The sequence below is a fragment of the Nelumbo nucifera genome, chromosome 5, assembly GCF_055504915.1.
Source record: "Nelumbo nucifera cultivar China Antique chromosome 5, China Antique-T2T, whole genome shotgun sequence".
Taxonomy (NCBI): domain Eukaryota; kingdom Viridiplantae; phylum Streptophyta; class Magnoliopsida; order Proteales; family Nelumbonaceae; genus Nelumbo; species Nelumbo nucifera.
The window spans coordinates 11,610,923-11,629,392 of NC_142653.1; the positions used below are offsets into that span (position 1 = coordinate 11,610,923).

At 35.9% G+C, this 18,470-nt stretch overlaps 1 protein-coding gene across 1 annotated transcript; it reads right to left on the reverse strand.

Annotated features, from left to right (window-relative positions):
• Positions 1-13,174: 13,174 nt before the first annotated feature.
• On the reverse strand, positions 13,175-17,464 carry LOC104609572 (acyl transferase 4-like). Its single transcript, XM_010275926.2, has 2 exons — positions 16,943-17,464; positions 13,175-14,287 (listed from the first exon to the last, which is right to left on the reverse strand). The coding sequence occupies exons 1-2, from the start codon at positions 17,372-17,374 to the stop codon at positions 13,442-13,444; spliced, it is 1,278 nt and encodes a 425-aa protein (XP_010274228.1). The 5' UTR covers positions 17,375-17,464; the 3' UTR covers positions 13,175-13,441.
• Positions 17,465-18,470: the final 1,006 nt, after the last annotated feature.

Genomic DNA, 18,470 nt, shown 5'->3' on the forward strand with positions numbered 1-18,470 from the left:
TAATCTCTACCCCACGAAGGGGCAATTGTGGGCCGTTAGAGCACTATCTCTGTGGGTCCAATAGAAGCTTCGTCTCTTGTGTATTGCCAATTTGCCATAGACCATCCTATCAAACATCAATGTCTTGCCCTGGAATAAAGAAAAGAAAAATAGAAGTTCGGTTTTTGAAGTTTCTATTTTAATCCTTGTGAGTTGTGGCCGAGAGATTGTTTACGACAATAGGACCAAAGAAGAAGAAGAAAAAACAAAAGAAAAGAAATTTCGTTCCAGCACGGTATGTCCGCATGCTCATGTGTGAGGGAAATACTGAAATAGGACTACTAGCTAGAAACTGGTACAGGTTATAATGGGTTTACGAGCATCTACCTTTACAATATTTTTGTTTTTTGGTAAGATCTACCCTTATCAATTGGGTGAATTGGGATTAGTATATACCAGAAGAAACCAAGTTGACTGAGGGGTCAAAAAAAGTCGCATCCCTGTTTGGATTGGTAAATGGGAAACAAAATATGAATTTATGTTTGCACAATAAAACATCATTCCAGGCCTTAATTTAATTGAGAGATCAAAGCCATCAGCAGCTATTTGTCTATTTTCGTCTGGAAAGCTCTCTGATAACTAGTAGAATGGAAAACCAACTGTTTGATGATGCGTACGAGACCAATTCAGATTTTATATGCCAATGATCCCCCACTCCACATGGCCCCGTTCAAACAGCAGCTGGAGGAGTTTGTAGATAGAAGATGGGTGGATGACTGAACAGATAAATAGAGATATTGTGAGACGACTTAATTGGTCCCGTCAAATATATTGCTGACCGCTTCTCTTGTTTGATTGGTCGTCGATCATTATCCAGACTCTGAATTGATATATGTTATTGCTGAAGTGGGACAAAATATGCATTGATTAGCTTGCTTTGTTTGATCACTGATTATTGTGTTATTGTTTGTCTTTTTCTCTATGGCAACTTACACTATAATCCAGACAAAAAGCCAAAGTGGATGATCCCATCCACTCTTCCTATTAGATGCTGGCCTTATTCAATTTTCCAAGGAGAACCTTGTCTTATTTTTATAGCTGGATCATTCTCATATAAATTTATTTTATTACGACTAGTTCACAGTCCACACGGAACACAATTATTATGCCGATATCTATGGACTATGGGTGTGAATCCTTTACAAATATGGCTTAGTTTTGTTCTCAAAGAAAGAGCTAAAAGAATTTTTATTATAAAAACAAAATGTACTTAAGCTATTTCTAATTGAGATAAAAATATGGGCCCTTTCATATTAAAATAAACAAATTTTTAATTTAGGGTCCATTTGGTTTGCAGGAACAAAGGTTTGGAATCGGAATTGGAATGGGCTATTCTGATTCCAACTGTTTGGTTGGGTTAAATCAAAATCTCATTTCTATTCCTTTTGGAATGACATTCTCCTATTTGAGGGAATGGCCATTCACTGCCTCTCCTTTGGGAATAAAATCCCATTCCTGCTGGTTTTAATTTTCATTTCACTTCTTGTCTGAACCAAACAGAATATGCAAATAGACCATTACGATTCCCATTCTACCTATGAATCAAACGGACCCTTTATTTTCCTTCAAAATCTAATATAGCTGTCAAATCAGAATTGGAAGGCCCATCAAGCAACTGTGTTCAGGAATTGAACTGTTCCAAGGCCATTAGCAACGCTGTGCATGGTTGAGAGCCCCATCACGAACCCGTTGCATGTGAAACGGGTCACCTGGAAATCATAAATCAGAATTTCATTTGCACTAATGGAAAAACATGGGAGTGCAAATGAATTGAATCCAAATTCTGATAGGGTTCATTTTTGTTCGAAATTTTACTTTGTTTTGTTTTGTTTTTTTTTTGCATTATTATAAGTGAAGTACGATATATAAAACTTAGGCTGTATTTAGTTGCAGTGCAATTTTATTTGCATTAGTTTAAAATTATGGAAGTGTAAATGTTAAAAATGCAATTTCTCATTTAATTTTGTTTTAGATTTTATTTTATTTTGCTTCACTTCTTTATTTATTTCATTTGTACTACAATCAAACAAGATGAGCTAAATTTTGAAACAAAAATAAGACAAAAATTTACACTCAAATCATTTGCACTGTCATAATTTTGTATCAGTGCAAATTTATTTGCATTGCAATCAAACACAACCTTACAAGAAAAATAAAATACAATCCTAAGCAAAAGTGAAGTAGAATTTACACTTTTTCTTGTTTGTACTCCCGTACAATGGACAATTATATTAGTACAAATGAAATTGCATTACAGAGTTCGATCACTTCAGCTACAACGGTTAGACTTCAAACCCAAAACATTTGATTCCAGATAGAAAAAAACAATAGTACCAAAGACAAGTAGAAAACTAGTTTGTCATGAGGTCCCACTGTATCAAATAAAAAATCACAAAAGTGACAAAGATTTATCGTAATTTTGAGGCAAACTTGTTCTGCATAATATTCCTTGGATTAAAATATAATTAATTAGGTTAGTGGAGGGAGAAGAAGCAACTATTTGGATAAGTAATTAGTTATATTCTGTTAGCTGATGCTGATGTATCACTTTCCAAGACTGAGAGGGTAGAAATGAATTTATAACCGTAAGGAAATTAATATTCACAAATCAAAACTAGTTTCTTGTATGTAACCCAGCATTCAATGGGTCTCACTACCCTTTTATTTGAACACGCCTACATGCACTCACCTACAGCCTAAATAAACAGAGTAAAATCATAGAATCTGCAGGTTGATTTTTAACTTCACCAAACTGTCTACCAGTACCAGTGTTATGATCAGGAGGTCCACTGTATAATCTTTACCAAAAGGAAAAGGAAACTATACAAGGCTGCTTTTATCACTCTGTAGCAAGGAAAACAAAGTTTTCATTAATGTACAAGTCCGAGCATTTTGTTTTTCATAATAAAAAATAACAACAAATCATGCATCCAGTAGCCCGAACCTGGCCCAAGCCCTTAGCTTATAGCTAGTTCAAACTTGGTCCAACTTTATCGGAACCCGATTATATATATACACATAAATGCATATATAGACTCGTATGCATATGCACATTCACAGAGATATAAGTTATTTATTTATAAATATGTTTATACTGTACTTTTTGTAATTTTTTATAAACATATATATATATATATACTTTTAATTTGTTAGAAATTAAATCGGATCAGGTTATATTTGGGTATCCGACATTATTAGTAGATTCAAATTCGAATCCATGTCAGTGAGATCCAATTAGATCTTCGAAGTATACCCTAATTCAAATATGATTTGATCCATTTACATACCTAATTTTAATGTGAGTTGATTGACCAACCTAAGCCCAGTCTTAATACAAACCTAACCGGAGTGCATCAAATTTCAGTGCAGGTTAAATCTAAATTGGAGAGATAGGACTTGAATTTGGACTTGGCTTAAAATTGGGCTATAGGCCCAATTCTTAAGGTTGGGCTATAGGCCCAATTCTTAAGGTTGGGCTTGTGTTGAGCTTAAACCCAGCCATGCCTTGTACCCCATTTCCCAAGGTAAGTAGAGGTGATATTAAGAATGGCAGAGATGTAAATTAAAGGAGTGAAAGTCCAACATGTGGTGGGAGGTGAGCCAGGAAGAAATGCAAGAAAGTGTTGCATCAAGTGAGTTGGGCTTATGTTGAAGAAGACCAACCAGTAGAAATTATTAACTCTCTGCAAGTTAAACATTACCTAATTGGTTTCACTGTATAAGTTCACAAGGATTAAGCTCGATCATAAAATTCATCTAGCAACCACTTTTAGTACTCTTAACCAAATGGATAGGACTTTCAAAGTAGAAATAAATCACAAAATAATTTAGATGCCTTACCTTCTCAAGATTTTCTCTAATTGAATATTTTCAAGAATGTTGATAGGTTTCTGTGATATTAACACAATACAATTGAGTACCATGCGTGTACCGTTGAAGAGTCAACATCCCGAAAGATGGGTGATTTTTGCAACTATGCTTTGCAGATTTGATTCATCTAACAATGATATATAAATCGACTGCTCTTTATGAAATATATTCATATATTTTTATAAATCAACTGCTCTTTATATATTCATAAATATAAATATAAATGTAATATATATATATATATATGTGTGTTATTTATTTATTTATAAATATATTTTATATTATATTTTTATAAATTTATTATATTATTTATCTTTTTTATTAAAAACATGTATATATGATGAAAATAATTAAAAAATATATTTTTTGTTTTTAGTTTATTTAAATTAGTATTTTTTATTTTTCTTTTAATAGTTTATTAATTTTTAATGAAAACAAGTCAAATCAGATCAGATCCAAAGATCCGACTTACTAATAGGATTTGAATTCAAATTAAATCCTATAAGATCCGATTAAATCTTCGAATACGATTAGATCTACCATAAACAGTATTAAATCAGATTCGAAAATACCTTAATTCAAATCCGATCAGATCCATATGCGTCCTTACATTGTCTTCAATTCAAAGCATAACCTTGTTTTGTTCTTAATCAATTGTGATATATGGTTACTTCATACTCCACACGGAACACTATTTTTATACTGAATCGCTGATTTCTGTGGGTATGAATTTTTTAGAACTAGAAAGTTTTTATATAAAAAAATAAAAATAAAAATAAAAAATAATCAAGAGCTATGGTTATAAATGAAATAAAAATATGGGCTTCATTATTCTCCATCTTTCAGATTAAAATAAATAAATTTTATATTTCAGTAAGCAATATACTATTTAAATCACCATTTGATGTGCCTTGCAGCTCAAGCTGAGAAGTGGGAACTGAAACGGTGGATAATGTGCTCAAGATCTGACTTCAGCCCTGCCGGTATTTAGCGTGGGGTAAAAAGGACAAGTGGTAAATAGACCCCGATTCTCCCTGTTCATTTGCTCTTATATTGGGTCCTACGGTAAGTAAAGATATCAGGGAGTATAAGTTAGCTTACACGAAGATAGATAAATAATTTAGGGGCTGTTTGGAAAATGTTTTTTGAAAGATTTTATAGAAGTTTTAATAGTTAAAAGATGATATGAGCTTTTTGATTAATATTTTAGCAGTTTAAAGGCCATTGGATTAAGATGCGTCTTTCTGCACAATGACAAGTTGAAAAAAAGGTAAAGAACTTTATTTGGAACTTTCCTAAAATAACCTGAAACAAGTTTTTCATGTTTTTTTGAGACTATAACTTTCAATGGCTAGATCTTTTCCCAGCCAAATGAAAAAAGACCAAAATGTAAACTGTCGGATTTCTAAAAAACAGACAACCCACACAAAAAATGCACCAAACAGAGTCTTACCGTGAATCAATAATGCTCCCTCTCCCTTCAGCTGCCTCTCTCTTTACCCAATTAATTTGTATCAATAATGTTCTAAGTAAGGTGTACGTGGAAAACACTTACTGGGATAAACGCACTTATGCTAATAAGTGAAAACGAACGGAGCGTTAATGTCAAACCCAAAATTTTAAGTGTATAGGCATAGGCCCAGTCGAGAGCCCACAAATCCATGAGGCATGCCCAACCTATGCACTTGTTCAGGTTGGGCGCTTATACGTATTGGGCTTGTTCGAGTTATAGCCGTTGAATTAGAGTCCAGATTTTTAATGTAATAAACTACCCCTCAAATGGCAATTTATAGCAATCTACTTTTAATAATGAATAAGAAGCCTTTGAAAGGAGCATGTTTTTGCCACGTGGCAAAGAGTGTCAAATTGCTCACCACACGATAACTTGGGCAATAAAAGGGGCTTATGTACGAATCCTAATCTCGTAAACTTAAAGAATTCACGCTTGAGCTGTTTGATTCGATCTAGTGGAATGTCAACCGCAGCATACTTTAGTTGGAGCACTGGCGGTGGTGGTGGGAGAGGTTGTTTTAGGACTTTGGTCGGAGATTCTAGTCGCGGTGGGGTTGGAATAACTTCCCTACACCAGACGCTTGGATGTTGCAGGCCTCTCTGGCCAATTTACCAACTGTGATCAGGAATTGTAGAGTTCCAAGGCCATCACAACGCTGTGCAAGGTTGAGAGACCGATCACGAACCGTTGCATTTGAAATGGGTCACCTAGAAATTCAAAATCAGTGTTTACGAGAAATATAATTCCCATTCCCCTCTTTTTTTTTATCATTGAATTGAATTATAGTAAGAACTGTTGTGTGGGTGGTAAAATATCACCATCTGATGAATCGCTTGTTTAAGTATTTTGCTGTGCTTTTTAAGGGTATATCAGCATCAGGATAAGTGGGTCCAAGCCATCGATTTCTGGAGGATGATCTGGAAGGAGATCATCATGTGGGATCAAGAGATAATTGTCGAGATAATTCGCATCGTGTAATTGTCGACAAACCACACTCCCTCTCCGGTGTATTCAATTTGGGCCTTCTGAATCCTTGAACCATCCTGCAAGAGGATAATAGGGAACCAGAGCCCTGGACAGAGCTTCTCGTATGACCTTTGCAGCTTCATCATGGCCGTGCCGGAACATATGCAGCATTTTTATGTGGAATCTTAAGGCTGCAGCCTACCGATCGCTGAGAGACCAAGCATGTCATACTGTTACAGTCCGACACAAGCTTAGTTTAATCTACGTTTTGGTGGGTTTATGTTGAGTGGCATATATATCGTAAATATTATTAGTATGATTTTAAAAAAAAATGATGTTTCCTATTGACGGACTTTCAAAAGCTTAATACTATTTGAGAATGGGTGGTTGGCCTCCTTGGATGCCTAACCTTGGCACTCTTATACCAACATCCCTTACGGAATAACCCTAATTAACGACTAGCTTAAACACGCCCTTACACCTCACCAGCCACATGTCTAAACTAATCGAGCCACCCCATTACCTATTGTACACGGGTGTATTTGAAGACACAGTGGTTACCTCACATCTTCAATACACCAGGTGCCTCACATCGTCAGCATAACGTGTGTCTCACATCATGGCGATCTCCCTTTGATACGTATGACAAACCTCCCATAGACTAGCAAAAACCATAGAGAGTGCCGGCCAAACACTATGAGAAAATGGTAGGATATCGATGAGGGAGGGACCTGCGATCGAGAGCAGATGCTTATTAATGCATGCAACAACTGACGTGCAATAGCTAGAATATTTTATAGGCCATTCCATGGAAGATGGTAGGATATAGGTTTCTTAATTTTATTAGTTAAGATTGCAAGCGACGTACTTCACGTTTAAGATTTGTAGGAGAGGTGCTTGGCTTATAAGTTTTCATTCATGTATCATGTTCCATTACATTTACGTAGCTTTGCTTGGATAATAGACGATTAACTTAACACAATCTTATTACAACCAATTAAACGACTTTACTTTGACTAAGAAGCTCCTCCCTTTATTATAAACTAGCGAGGAACCGCGATGCACAGGATTTATTAATGCTATGCTTGGTTTGAAGGAATAGGTAGGGAAAGGAAGGTAAGATAGGGAAATCAATACAAAGTTTGTAAAGGTTTTTGTAGGGGTGGCAACGAGCCGAGCTTTTCATGAGCTGTTTGAGATTGGTTCGACTCGGTTTCAGTCGAGCTCGAGCTCAATTCAATGGCTCGATTATTAAACGAGCCGAGCTCGATCCTACTAGAGCTCGGCTCATGAGGCTCGCGAGCCGGATCGAATTATATATATATATATATATATATAATAAAATTATAGAAAATAGTATATATAAATATTATAATTCTTAAATTTTTAAATATAAAGTAAAAAAAATTATATATAATTTTTTTTATAAAATATTTTTATGAAATATAAAATGAGCTGAGCTGAGCTCGAGCTTATGAACTTTTGACTCGAGTTGAGCTCAAACTCAAGGTTCTAGTACGAACCGAGCTCGAGCTCGAGCTCGAAACTTGTAGAATAGTCTCGAGCCGAGCTCGAGCCTGGTACTATTCGACTCGGCTCGGCTCGAATCCACCCCTAGGTTTCCCTACCTTTCCCTTCCTTTTCCTATATTTTCCTTCAAACCAAACATAGCCTAAGAGAAAGTTAAATAATAAAAGGGTCATACATTAAAATACCCCTTATAGTTTCATGGATTTTCTAAAATCTACTCTATAGTTAGCATTTTACTAAAACACCACTTATAATTTGCAACGGATTTAATCAATCTTCCATTAGATGATAGTGGAAAATGACAGTGTTGACCCTAATGCTCATTTAAATAAATTTAATCAAAAAGAAAATAAAAATACCATCTTTGCCCTTAATAAGACATGGGTAACCACTCTATTGACTACATTTGTTAAATTTTGTTTTTTATACAAAAAAGTCTTAGGGGTATTTTTGGAATAAAAAATCATGGGCCTAAGGGCAAAACAAACACTCCTTAATGAAATCATTGGCCTAAGGCCTCGACCTTGATTCTAAAATTAACCCCCATCCCCAATCCCTGACGGGGATGGGTTCCCCATGGGGACCCGAATCACCAAAATGTTTTCAGATAATAGTATTTTTTAAATAAATAAAAACTTCGAATTATAAATAGTTTTAAATATATTTTATAGATATATAATATAAATAATATAATAGTATATTTAATACAAATAACATTTAATATATATATATAAATAAATCGAGGTCGGGGTGGGGCAGGGACCTCAATCCCCATCCCCGACCCCGACCTCGATTGGGGATTCCTATTAATCCTCGTCCCGGCCCTCGCCCCACCAAAACAATCCTCATCCCCAGCCCTATTGGGTCGGGGAAGTCAAGTCCCCGTCGGGGATGGGGAAAATTGCCATCCCTAAAAGTGTGTTCTAATAAATGACCATAATAGAAACACATAGAGTATACAATTGTTTTATATTTTGAAAATTTTAAATAATTAATAATTATTCATATTTTATATTCTACTTTTAATAAAATTTTTATAATACAAAAATAACAATAATTAATTTCAGTTAGGTTTATTTATCAAACTGATGAAACCAACCAACCCAATTAGCTCGACCCGAGTTGGTTGATTGTCTAGTATTTTATGTTGATTTTGGTTAAAAAATTTCCCAATTCGACCAAGTTGGATCAATTTCACTTTAGCCATTTGTAGACCGACCAAAATCGAACGACTTAACAATGGATATATATATTAATATTTTATATTTTAAATATAAAAAAGTGGGAATTTTCTCATATTTCTTAGTGTAAAATATTTTATGTCATAAATCTAATTTTTAAATTTATTATTTAATAATCACATTGTAATTTTTAAAATTAAATTAAATTTTTAAGTTTAAATCTTTTGAACAGACTGGCCAAACCAAAAAATCGACCCAAACCAATACAACTTGAGTGGGTTGGTTTTCACAAAAGGTTAGTCAGTTTCAACTAACCAATTCCCTAACTTGACCAGGTCAATTTGGTCGACCAAATAGCCTACGACCGCTCCAAACCAACTCATGAACACTCATAATTTCAAATAAATTAATAATCTTATCTCTAATAAATAACAATAGTTTAATTTCCAATAGTTATTGAAAATTTATAGCAAAAATACACAGTTATGGGTGATGTGGCTTTGCTTTCCACTGTTGGAAGGAGCTTTTTCTTCTTTAATTTAAAAGTAAAAGACTACACAAAGCATGCAAACTTACTGCATAGATCAATTAATCTTTTTTTTGGAAGGCGCATAGCGCTGTTGATATTAAACGTTAGGGTAATTGTCTAAAACTCACAATTACTTTTTGGCATGGTTTTTAAAAACAAATCGGAAACAGAATCGGTCAAGGGACCGGTTTCCAGTTAATCGATTCAACCGTTTGGGTTGAACGGTTCGACACATGACATCATAAATAAAATAAAAATAAAAAATATATTTATAAATAATAAAAATAACATAAAATTAAATAGAAATCAGAAAAAATACAGAAAATAAAACTATCTAAATAAAAAATAATACAGTATAAAATACATAGAAAATATAAACATAAAATATGAAAAAAATTCTAAACAAAATAGCTTGAAATAAACCCTTAATATCTATAAATAAACCCTTATATCTATATGTAAAAATCGGTGCAAAAAAACATGATTTTTGGTTGTGAGAGATGTTTGGCTGAAGATTCTTCATTCGTGAAATGAAAGACCCCTTTGAGGAGGAATTTGAGTTATTGAGAGCAAAGTTGCGCAGCAAGACAAGTAGCCTAAAGAGACAAACCAGAGCAAGCTAAAGAAGAAAAGAGAAAGAAGACGAACTCACTAACTAATTCTTCATCATCTTTTTTCTTAGCAAGGCACTTAAACCGGAACTCACCCAGCTTGGCTTGGTGTTTTTCCAAAAGAAAAAAAAAGACAAACTAGCTGCAAACTAGCAAGTTTGGGTTGTGACTTGTGAGAGATGTTTGTCCGCTACAAACTTGTCGTCTACCGCTGCAAGTCGTTCGTCGCTGCAAGCTCGCCTGCCGCAACTCTTACTGTTGGAGCCTGGAACTCTGGATGTGCTACAAACTCACCGTCATCATCGGTAGTCGTTAATCGCTGTTGGTCGCTGTGTGTCGCCATCCGACGCCGGAGGTACTAGCCATTGCAAGTGGTTGGTTGGTTGTGAGGGTTGAGAGGAGGGGAGGGTTAGAACCCCATTTTCGTTCTAACCCTAAAGGGCCTTAAGCATTCGATTTTGATTTGGGGATTCAAGTCATTTTATTTTTTGTTTTTTTAATTAAAACTATGAAAATAAAAAAGGATAACCCACGGACCGCTGTCAGGGTCAAACGGTTTAGCGGTACAACCGCCCGGATCAGCGGTTTTTTGACTTTTTCAATGTTTATTTACAAATTTCCGGTTTTTAGTATAACCAGACCCGGGGGACTGACCAGTTACCACTTTTTCTGGTCCGACAGTCCGGTCTGGTCCAGTTTTGAAAACCATGTTTTTCGGTATTTCTCTTAAACTCATCATAACTTATCGAAAATGTCTAAAACCCATCATGTCAATAACTTGACGTTAAACAGACTAACAATCTGATTCCAACTATTTGGTTGAGTGGAATCAGAATCCTATCCTTATTTCTAGTGGAATAGTATTCCCCTACTTAAGGGAATAGCCGTTCTCTCACCCTCCCCTGTGAATGAAAATCTGCCTGAATTGGATTTGGAATGGTCTATTTCCATAATTTCTTAATGAAAATAAAAAAGGATAACCCACGGACCGCTGCCAGGGTCAAACGGTTTAGCGGTACAACCGCCCGGATCAGCGGTTTTTTGACTTTTTCAATGTTTTTTTACAAATTTCCGGTTTTTAGTATAACCAGACCCGGGGGACTGACCGGTTACCACTTTTTCTGGTCCGACCGTCCGGTCTGGTCCAGTTTTGAAAACCATATTTTTCGGTATTTCTCTTAAACTCATCATAACTTATCGAAAATGTCTAAAACCCATCATATCAATAACTTGACGTTAAACAGACTAACAATCTGATTCCAACTATTTGGTTGAGTGGAATCAGAATCCTATCCTTATTTCTAGTGGAATAGTATTCCCCTACTTAAGGGAATAGCCGTTTGTGAATGAAAATCTGCCTGAATTGGATTCGGAATGGTCTATTTCCATAATTTCTTAGGTTCAATTAAGAACAGGAACGGAAGAACACAAACCCAACTGTTGCAACGGAACTATTGCTCGGAATATTACACTTCTCAAAATATTCCTTTCGTTTTCCGGTGATTGTTCTTCATAGGAGAATATCATTGACCAGCGAGCGTTCTCATATTTCCATTTTGAATCTTATTCTCTGTGTTCATTCTTTGAAAACGCAAGGAGTTCAGTCCCTGAGAGCCATTCCATTTTTAAGCTCTCATTCTATCATTCCATTTCTAAAATCTAATCTTGCCACTTTTATTTTAAAAACTTGTAATAGATTTAAGGCCTATTTCAAATTACCCCCTAGATTTAACAGCAATTAGGTGGTTTATTCATGTCTTCAACATCCTGCCTGAAGCGAGTAGCGACTTTCTTCCATCTCTCTCTTCTTCTTTAGTTTCCACCACTACAACCATTCCTCCGCTCCAACTTATTGATCCTACTGAGATTGACTACCAATTCCCCCGTTCATGTATCCCATTCAATTTAATTAAACCATTGCAGTTGCGGTTTAATGATTTTGCAACATGCCATTTCGCTATACCAAAACTCAATGATGGGGTTGACAACCGAGTTCTGGGTTGATGGAGGTTTTACATGTATGATACAATTGTCTTCTTTGCGGAAATGGGGAAGCAGAAGAGATAGGGAAAGGAAAGAAAGCAGACACTGAAATTGAACCCCCTACTCAGAGGTGTTCGATCGATAATAGTTGTAGACGACAGGGGAGGATTCGAATAAAAAGAAAATAGAAGACGAGGGGGGAGGAAGAAAGAGAACAAAGTGGAAGGGGACGGAGACTATGTCATCTTTGGCGGCGTTCTCTATTCAGGTCTGATACGGCGGGGCGGGGCGATGTCCTCGGTTCAAGTCTTCTTCATTCGTTGAAGATAATGAACAGTAAACCATCTAATATTCGCTTTTTCCCTTTTTGTTTCTTGATTTCTATTCTTTGTCTTTCTTCGAGCTATCACCATTGGGTTCCTCAGTGGAGAGAGAGAGAGTTTCAGGAAGGCCGAGCTGTAGCACAGGAACTTCACCACTGATCAAGATTAATTTAGATCTAGGGATTTAATTTGTAAAAGGATAAAATAGGTATTTGAAAAGATTTGATCATCCGTTTAACGTTTTCTATGAAGATCATTGACGGAAGAGAGGTTTTTGTCAAATTTTTTAAAGATAACGGAGAGGATTTTGCTAAAATAAAACTATAAAAAAGGTTTTTATAATTGTCCGAAAGTTCAGTAGAGGTTTTTGTATTTTACCCTTTTTTTTTAGAGTAAACCCACTCACGTGTGATGTGAATTAGGGCGAGTCATCAATCTACTCGACTCAGCAACTTGTTGCCTTGGTCAAGTTTCCTTAATTGCTTTTAAGTTTTAACCACCCCTGCTCGTTGCTCCAAAAGTTCTGAAAATGCCCATAAAGAAAAGTCCCTTCCGCATCAAAAGTAAAAACTAAAAAGTTGCTTAAAAACAGAAAAAAAAAAGAAAAAACAACTTTTATTCATTTGGTATTTGGGTTGAAGTAAATTCCACAAATTGCTTGGTCCTTAAGCTTTCTCACCTAACCTAGCCTAGGCACACACATATACATGTATAATCACATACACAATCATATGCATATATAAAATAAAATCCACAAACTAAAACTTAAGGAAGCTGTCACAAAGCCTAACATGCATGGCTCTTGGCTCCTACTATTTATGAAAGTGGTAAAATGCTTATGAGAGCTGACAGCATTTCAACTATGAAAGAACAAGTCTAGCTGAGGCTTGATCTTTTCAGAAAGGATGATAAATTTTCATCATCTCATCCATGAAGTATGGCAGGTGGGTCCCCTCCAGGCTCCACGTGATAAGACGGATACCGGTGTTTGGCTTAGGTAGGGCTAATATGAGTGCCACAGGGAACTTGGGGCCCTGAGTGGGGATCATACGAAGAGGAGGGCCCCACCCATAGTCCACCTGGTTGAACCCCAGTCGGTTCCACTCCGATATAAATAAATTGGAATAGATGTATGGAGCAAATGGGTCCGGCAATCCACTGTCTATCCACTGGCTGAAATCCTTTCGCGACCTCTTCTTAGCCTTTTGCAGCAGCGTCACCACCTCAGAAAGCGATGCCCGTGAGATAGCCCCACTAGAAGCCTTAATGGCCAACGGGTACACACAGTTTCCATAGAAACCTTCCGGCAACGGTGGATTCAAGAGCCGCCGGCCATTGGCGAAGAACATGAGCTTCACTTCCGTGTCTACGACGAAGTTTATTGCCCGGGTTCTGCAAATCCACAAACTGGCTACAACGATTTCAAAAGTGGAGCATGTTCGGCCCGTCAGCTGTAGGTGTTGTTGCTTTATCTGATTGATTCGGTCTAGAGAAATGTCTACGCAGCCAGTCTCTAGTTCAAACGCTGGCAGTTTTGGTAGTTTTCGGTCTCCAGCGGAGTACGCAAGTCGGGGTGGAGTTGGAATAGCTTCTCTACACCACAGTGGAGCGATGCTAGGTTGCTGCATGCCTCTAGCCAATTCGCCCACTGCATTCAGGAACTGTGCAGCTCCAAGGCCATCAGCAACGCAGTGATGGGTTATAAGCCCGACAATAAACCCGTTGCATTTAAACTGAGTCACCTGAAAATGAAAATCCGGATATTAATTTGTTAGCATGATAGATGCATGGTTTTTTATGTACCTTTACGCAGGATAGATGCTGTTATTGAGTCCGACGAACTACAAAAGCGACCGAACATGCTTATTGTTATTCTAAGTGATTGCTCTGTTAATTATATATGGTTCGAAAAGGTTAATTGGCTCATCTTAATTATAACACACCACACATCAGCATCATGTGTTTGGTTCTAAAACACACATTATATGTTCTTTAAGATGTAGCTTAAATTGATACTAATAAGCCAATTGACGCTAGCTGGTTTGTTCCAGCAGAGATACTGATTCAAGTCCCGTTTCACCAATACCGTTGACTGTGCATTAACACATATATTTTCGATGTATATGTTATAATGCAAGGTTTTCAAAACCGAATCAGACAACGCACCGGTCAGGGGTCAGGTTCCCAGGTCAAATGGTCCGATTGTTTGAATCAAACGGATGGCCCATTCTGACAAAAAAATAAAAACCGGTCAAATCGTTAAACAGTTTGAATGATTTGACCGTCTGGGTCAGTGGTTTGCTGACCAAATCAATGGTTTTTGGGGAAATAACGGTTCTAAGGTAAAACAGAATTGATTCCCGGTTTTTCTGGACCGATTGTCCGGTCCAGTCCAATTTTGAAAACCATGGTTATATGAGTCATGTTTTACAATTAATCAAAATAAACTTTAATAAAGCATCATAAAATCAATGTTTAAAAACCGAACAAGAACCTGAACCATTTTTGCCTCTAGGTCATTGATCACCTCAATCGAACAACAAAGCACAAAGTTGTGACCGGTTCCCGATTTTTCTAAACCAATTGTCCGATCCGGTCCGGTTTTGAAAACCATGGTTATATGAGTCATGTTTTACAATTAATCAAAATAAACTATATTAAAGCATCAAATAATCAATGTTTAAAAACCGAACAAGAACCTGAACCATTTTTGCCTCTAGATCATGGATCACCTCAATCGGACATCAAAGCACAAAGTTATGGCCTCTAGAAGTTTGTATACACATTTAATGTGCAACCTGTGACCTTATAATTGGGTTGAATTGGTCAACGGTCCAACTGCCCATGCTAAACGATTTTTTATCAAGTCAACAATTTTTTACGAATTCCCAGGTTCACTAGAACTATAGACACAAAATCATGGTTAGGTGACGATTCAAATTAGGGCTATAAATGGATTGGATTCTGCAAAATCCAAATCCAATCTGCTTATTGAAAACTTGCATCTGAATATGAATCAAAATCCGGTCGGATTTGAAGATCTTAGATTCAAATCCAAATCCTAATCGCCTTGGATCATATTTGGATTTAATTCGACTCTGCTTTAATTTTTTAAAATACAAGAAAATAAAAAAGTTAATTAGTTTTCAACTTTTATATACAATAAATTAATGTATATATAACACACTAAATTTTATTATATATAAATTCATATACAATATAATATATGAAAATATATTTTTTACAATTTTAAATATAATTATATAAACTTTATATATTAAAATCAATAAATATTATAATATAATTTATTCAAATTTTAATTAGATCAGATGGAGTCAAACTCAAATACAATCTAATTATTAATTGGATGTAAATTGTAAAATCCGAAGCCGGTCCGATTACGTAAATGCAACATCCAAATATGAGATAATCAGATCAGATGTCAATGACAAGTTAAAAACACTATATAAAATAGTTAAACATAATAAAAAAATATAGTAAATATAACAAAAATAATTATTAAAAACTATTAAAGGTAATGAAAATCATTTAAGTAAATCTAATATATATATAGTATATAAAAATAATGATAATTATTAATATTTATAAAAATGATCATTTCAGTACATTTAATAAAAAAATAAATCAAATAACACAAGTAGCACAAATAACAGCGGTGTAAAAAATTAAAATTAAAATAGAGGAGGGGTGTGGTTCGTTTGAGGACATATTTGGTGTGGCTGGACTGGTACGAGATGTTGTGTGCTACAGCTAGTTCTAGAAAAAGCAACACCGCTAAACGAACAAACTTTGCCATGGTTCATCGACAGAATTAACCACGTTGAACACTGCACTAGCCACTTATTTTAATGAAACTTCCGAGGGAAAAAACCGAGTCCGGATCAAGTCTACAATTTAAACTTGAAAAAGAAGAATGAATGAATGAAAAATGAAGACAGTGAGGAGGAGATTGAAGGAGAGAGATGAGTGAGTGTGGATGAATCAACGGAAAAACTGAAAACTAAGGTTATGTTTGGTTTGAAGGAAAAGGTAGGGAATGGAAGGAAAAGACAAGGAAATAAATTTATACAAGGTTTGTTAAGATTTCTCTACCTTTCTCTGCATTTTCCTTCAAATCAAGCATAGTCTAAAAGTGAGAATGAGAATGAAGGTGATCGATTTACGAGTTCATATCATCTACCAACAAGACAAGTTCTAATGTACCCTCCACACCTCACGTTTCATGCATAGTGGGTCCCACTTTTATGGTGAGTATGTATTGGTAGAAGGTGGGAACATAGATAGATATATTAGTTTTGTTGAGAGAAGATGTCAATTCTGGATTTACATGCACATTGATAAGTAGTTGATCAGTTGTAAATAAATCAAAATTTTACCTTGATTAGGACAACGGGGTCGAAGCCAAGAGTTATAGGAGGATAATGTGGAAGGAAGTCCTGGTGGGGGATCAAGGGTTCACCATCACCATCGACATAATTGACATCCAATAGGGTACAATGGGCAGACGCCTGCACAAACCAAACGCCTTCTCCGGTACAAGCAACTTGGACCTGGGCCTGGCCGCCTTGGGTTGATTCCTTGATCCTCCCCGCCAGAGGATAGTAGGGAACCAGGGCCTTTGCCAGGGCTTCCTTTATGACCTTTGCAGCTTCTTCATCAGGAGGACCATGCCTAAACACATGCACGGTTCCAACGTTGAACTGTAAGCTTGGCAATGTATCAATTACGGAGAGATGAAGCATGTCTGATGGGGTCTGTTCACATGGCTGCACCATCCCCTCTGCTGACACCACAATAGAGAAAGCCATGGTACCCAACAATGAACTTAAAGGGTTCTCTCTCGAATTATAGCAATAGGGCGGGAATCCAAGAACTAAAATTAAACAACCCTAGCTAGCTTGCTGCTTGTGATAGTAAGCGTCTGAGTTCGTTAATTTATATATAGAGCAGACCGCTTATTCGGGAGATAAGAGTAGATGGGAGTCCCTTTCTAAACCAACAGTCCAATACCCGTAAAAGAAGTGGTCAGACAAATACGTTAAGGTTGTTTAAGTCAGAAGAAACCAGAAATTTAAGGTCATATACTACTCCAGCAAGGCTGCAACCTATCACACAAATCTACAACGCACGACTCGAGGATGAAAGAGAATATATATACTAATATATTGATTAGTTGTAACGTCGATACCAAGTGACGACCAGAAGTATTCAAGTGCTACAGGGATGAATGACACTAAACAAGATGGCCCCGCCTTTATATATTCAAGTGCAAGTGCAAAAAGGTGGAATGTAAATTCTGGTTTGTTTTTTTTTTTTTGGTTTCATGGCCTTATCTCATTGTTTGTGAAAATTAAAATAGGAAATAAAATGGTATGGTCCCGCCTTATATCCAAGAGAATGAAAGTAGGAGGGTGGTTGTTTGTATTTTTTTAATGACTCTAATTTGATAAAATCTTTGGAGTATTTTTTTAAAGATTAATAAAAATTACTTTTTAGGGTCTAAAGTGACCCGTTTTCAAGTGACCTTTTCAAACTTTAGCAGTGTTGCATAATCACGTTTTTATTATTTTATTTGTTGTCTAACAGATCCGTTGACATTATTTCTAATGTCATTTATTTTTGTTTAAAATTAGCCTTTTCACCAAAATCTGGGGCCAAAAATGACCTTTCTTTTATTCTTTAAAATTAAAGTTGACATTTTCATAAAATTCAGGGGTTGTAAGAGCCACACAAATATATGTATGTAATAATCAAATCGATAGAATAGAAATTTTCTTTTTTTGGAGCTTGCACTCTATATATAAGCACATCAACTATTTTCTATTTATATAGGACACCTTACAATTAACAAATATATTTATTTTCTCCTTGATAGACAATATAATTCACCCCAACCCACAAACA

Coding starts and splice junctions, on each gene's coding strand:
- LOC104609572 (XM_010275926.2), bottom strand. CDS start 17,374: ATGGCTTTCTCTATTGTGGTGTCAGCAGAGGGGATGGTGCAGCCATGT. Junction 14,288..16,942: donor ACCCCGTTGTCCTAATCAAG/GTAAAATTTTGA, acceptor TTTCATTTTCAG/GTGACTCAGTTTAAATGCAA.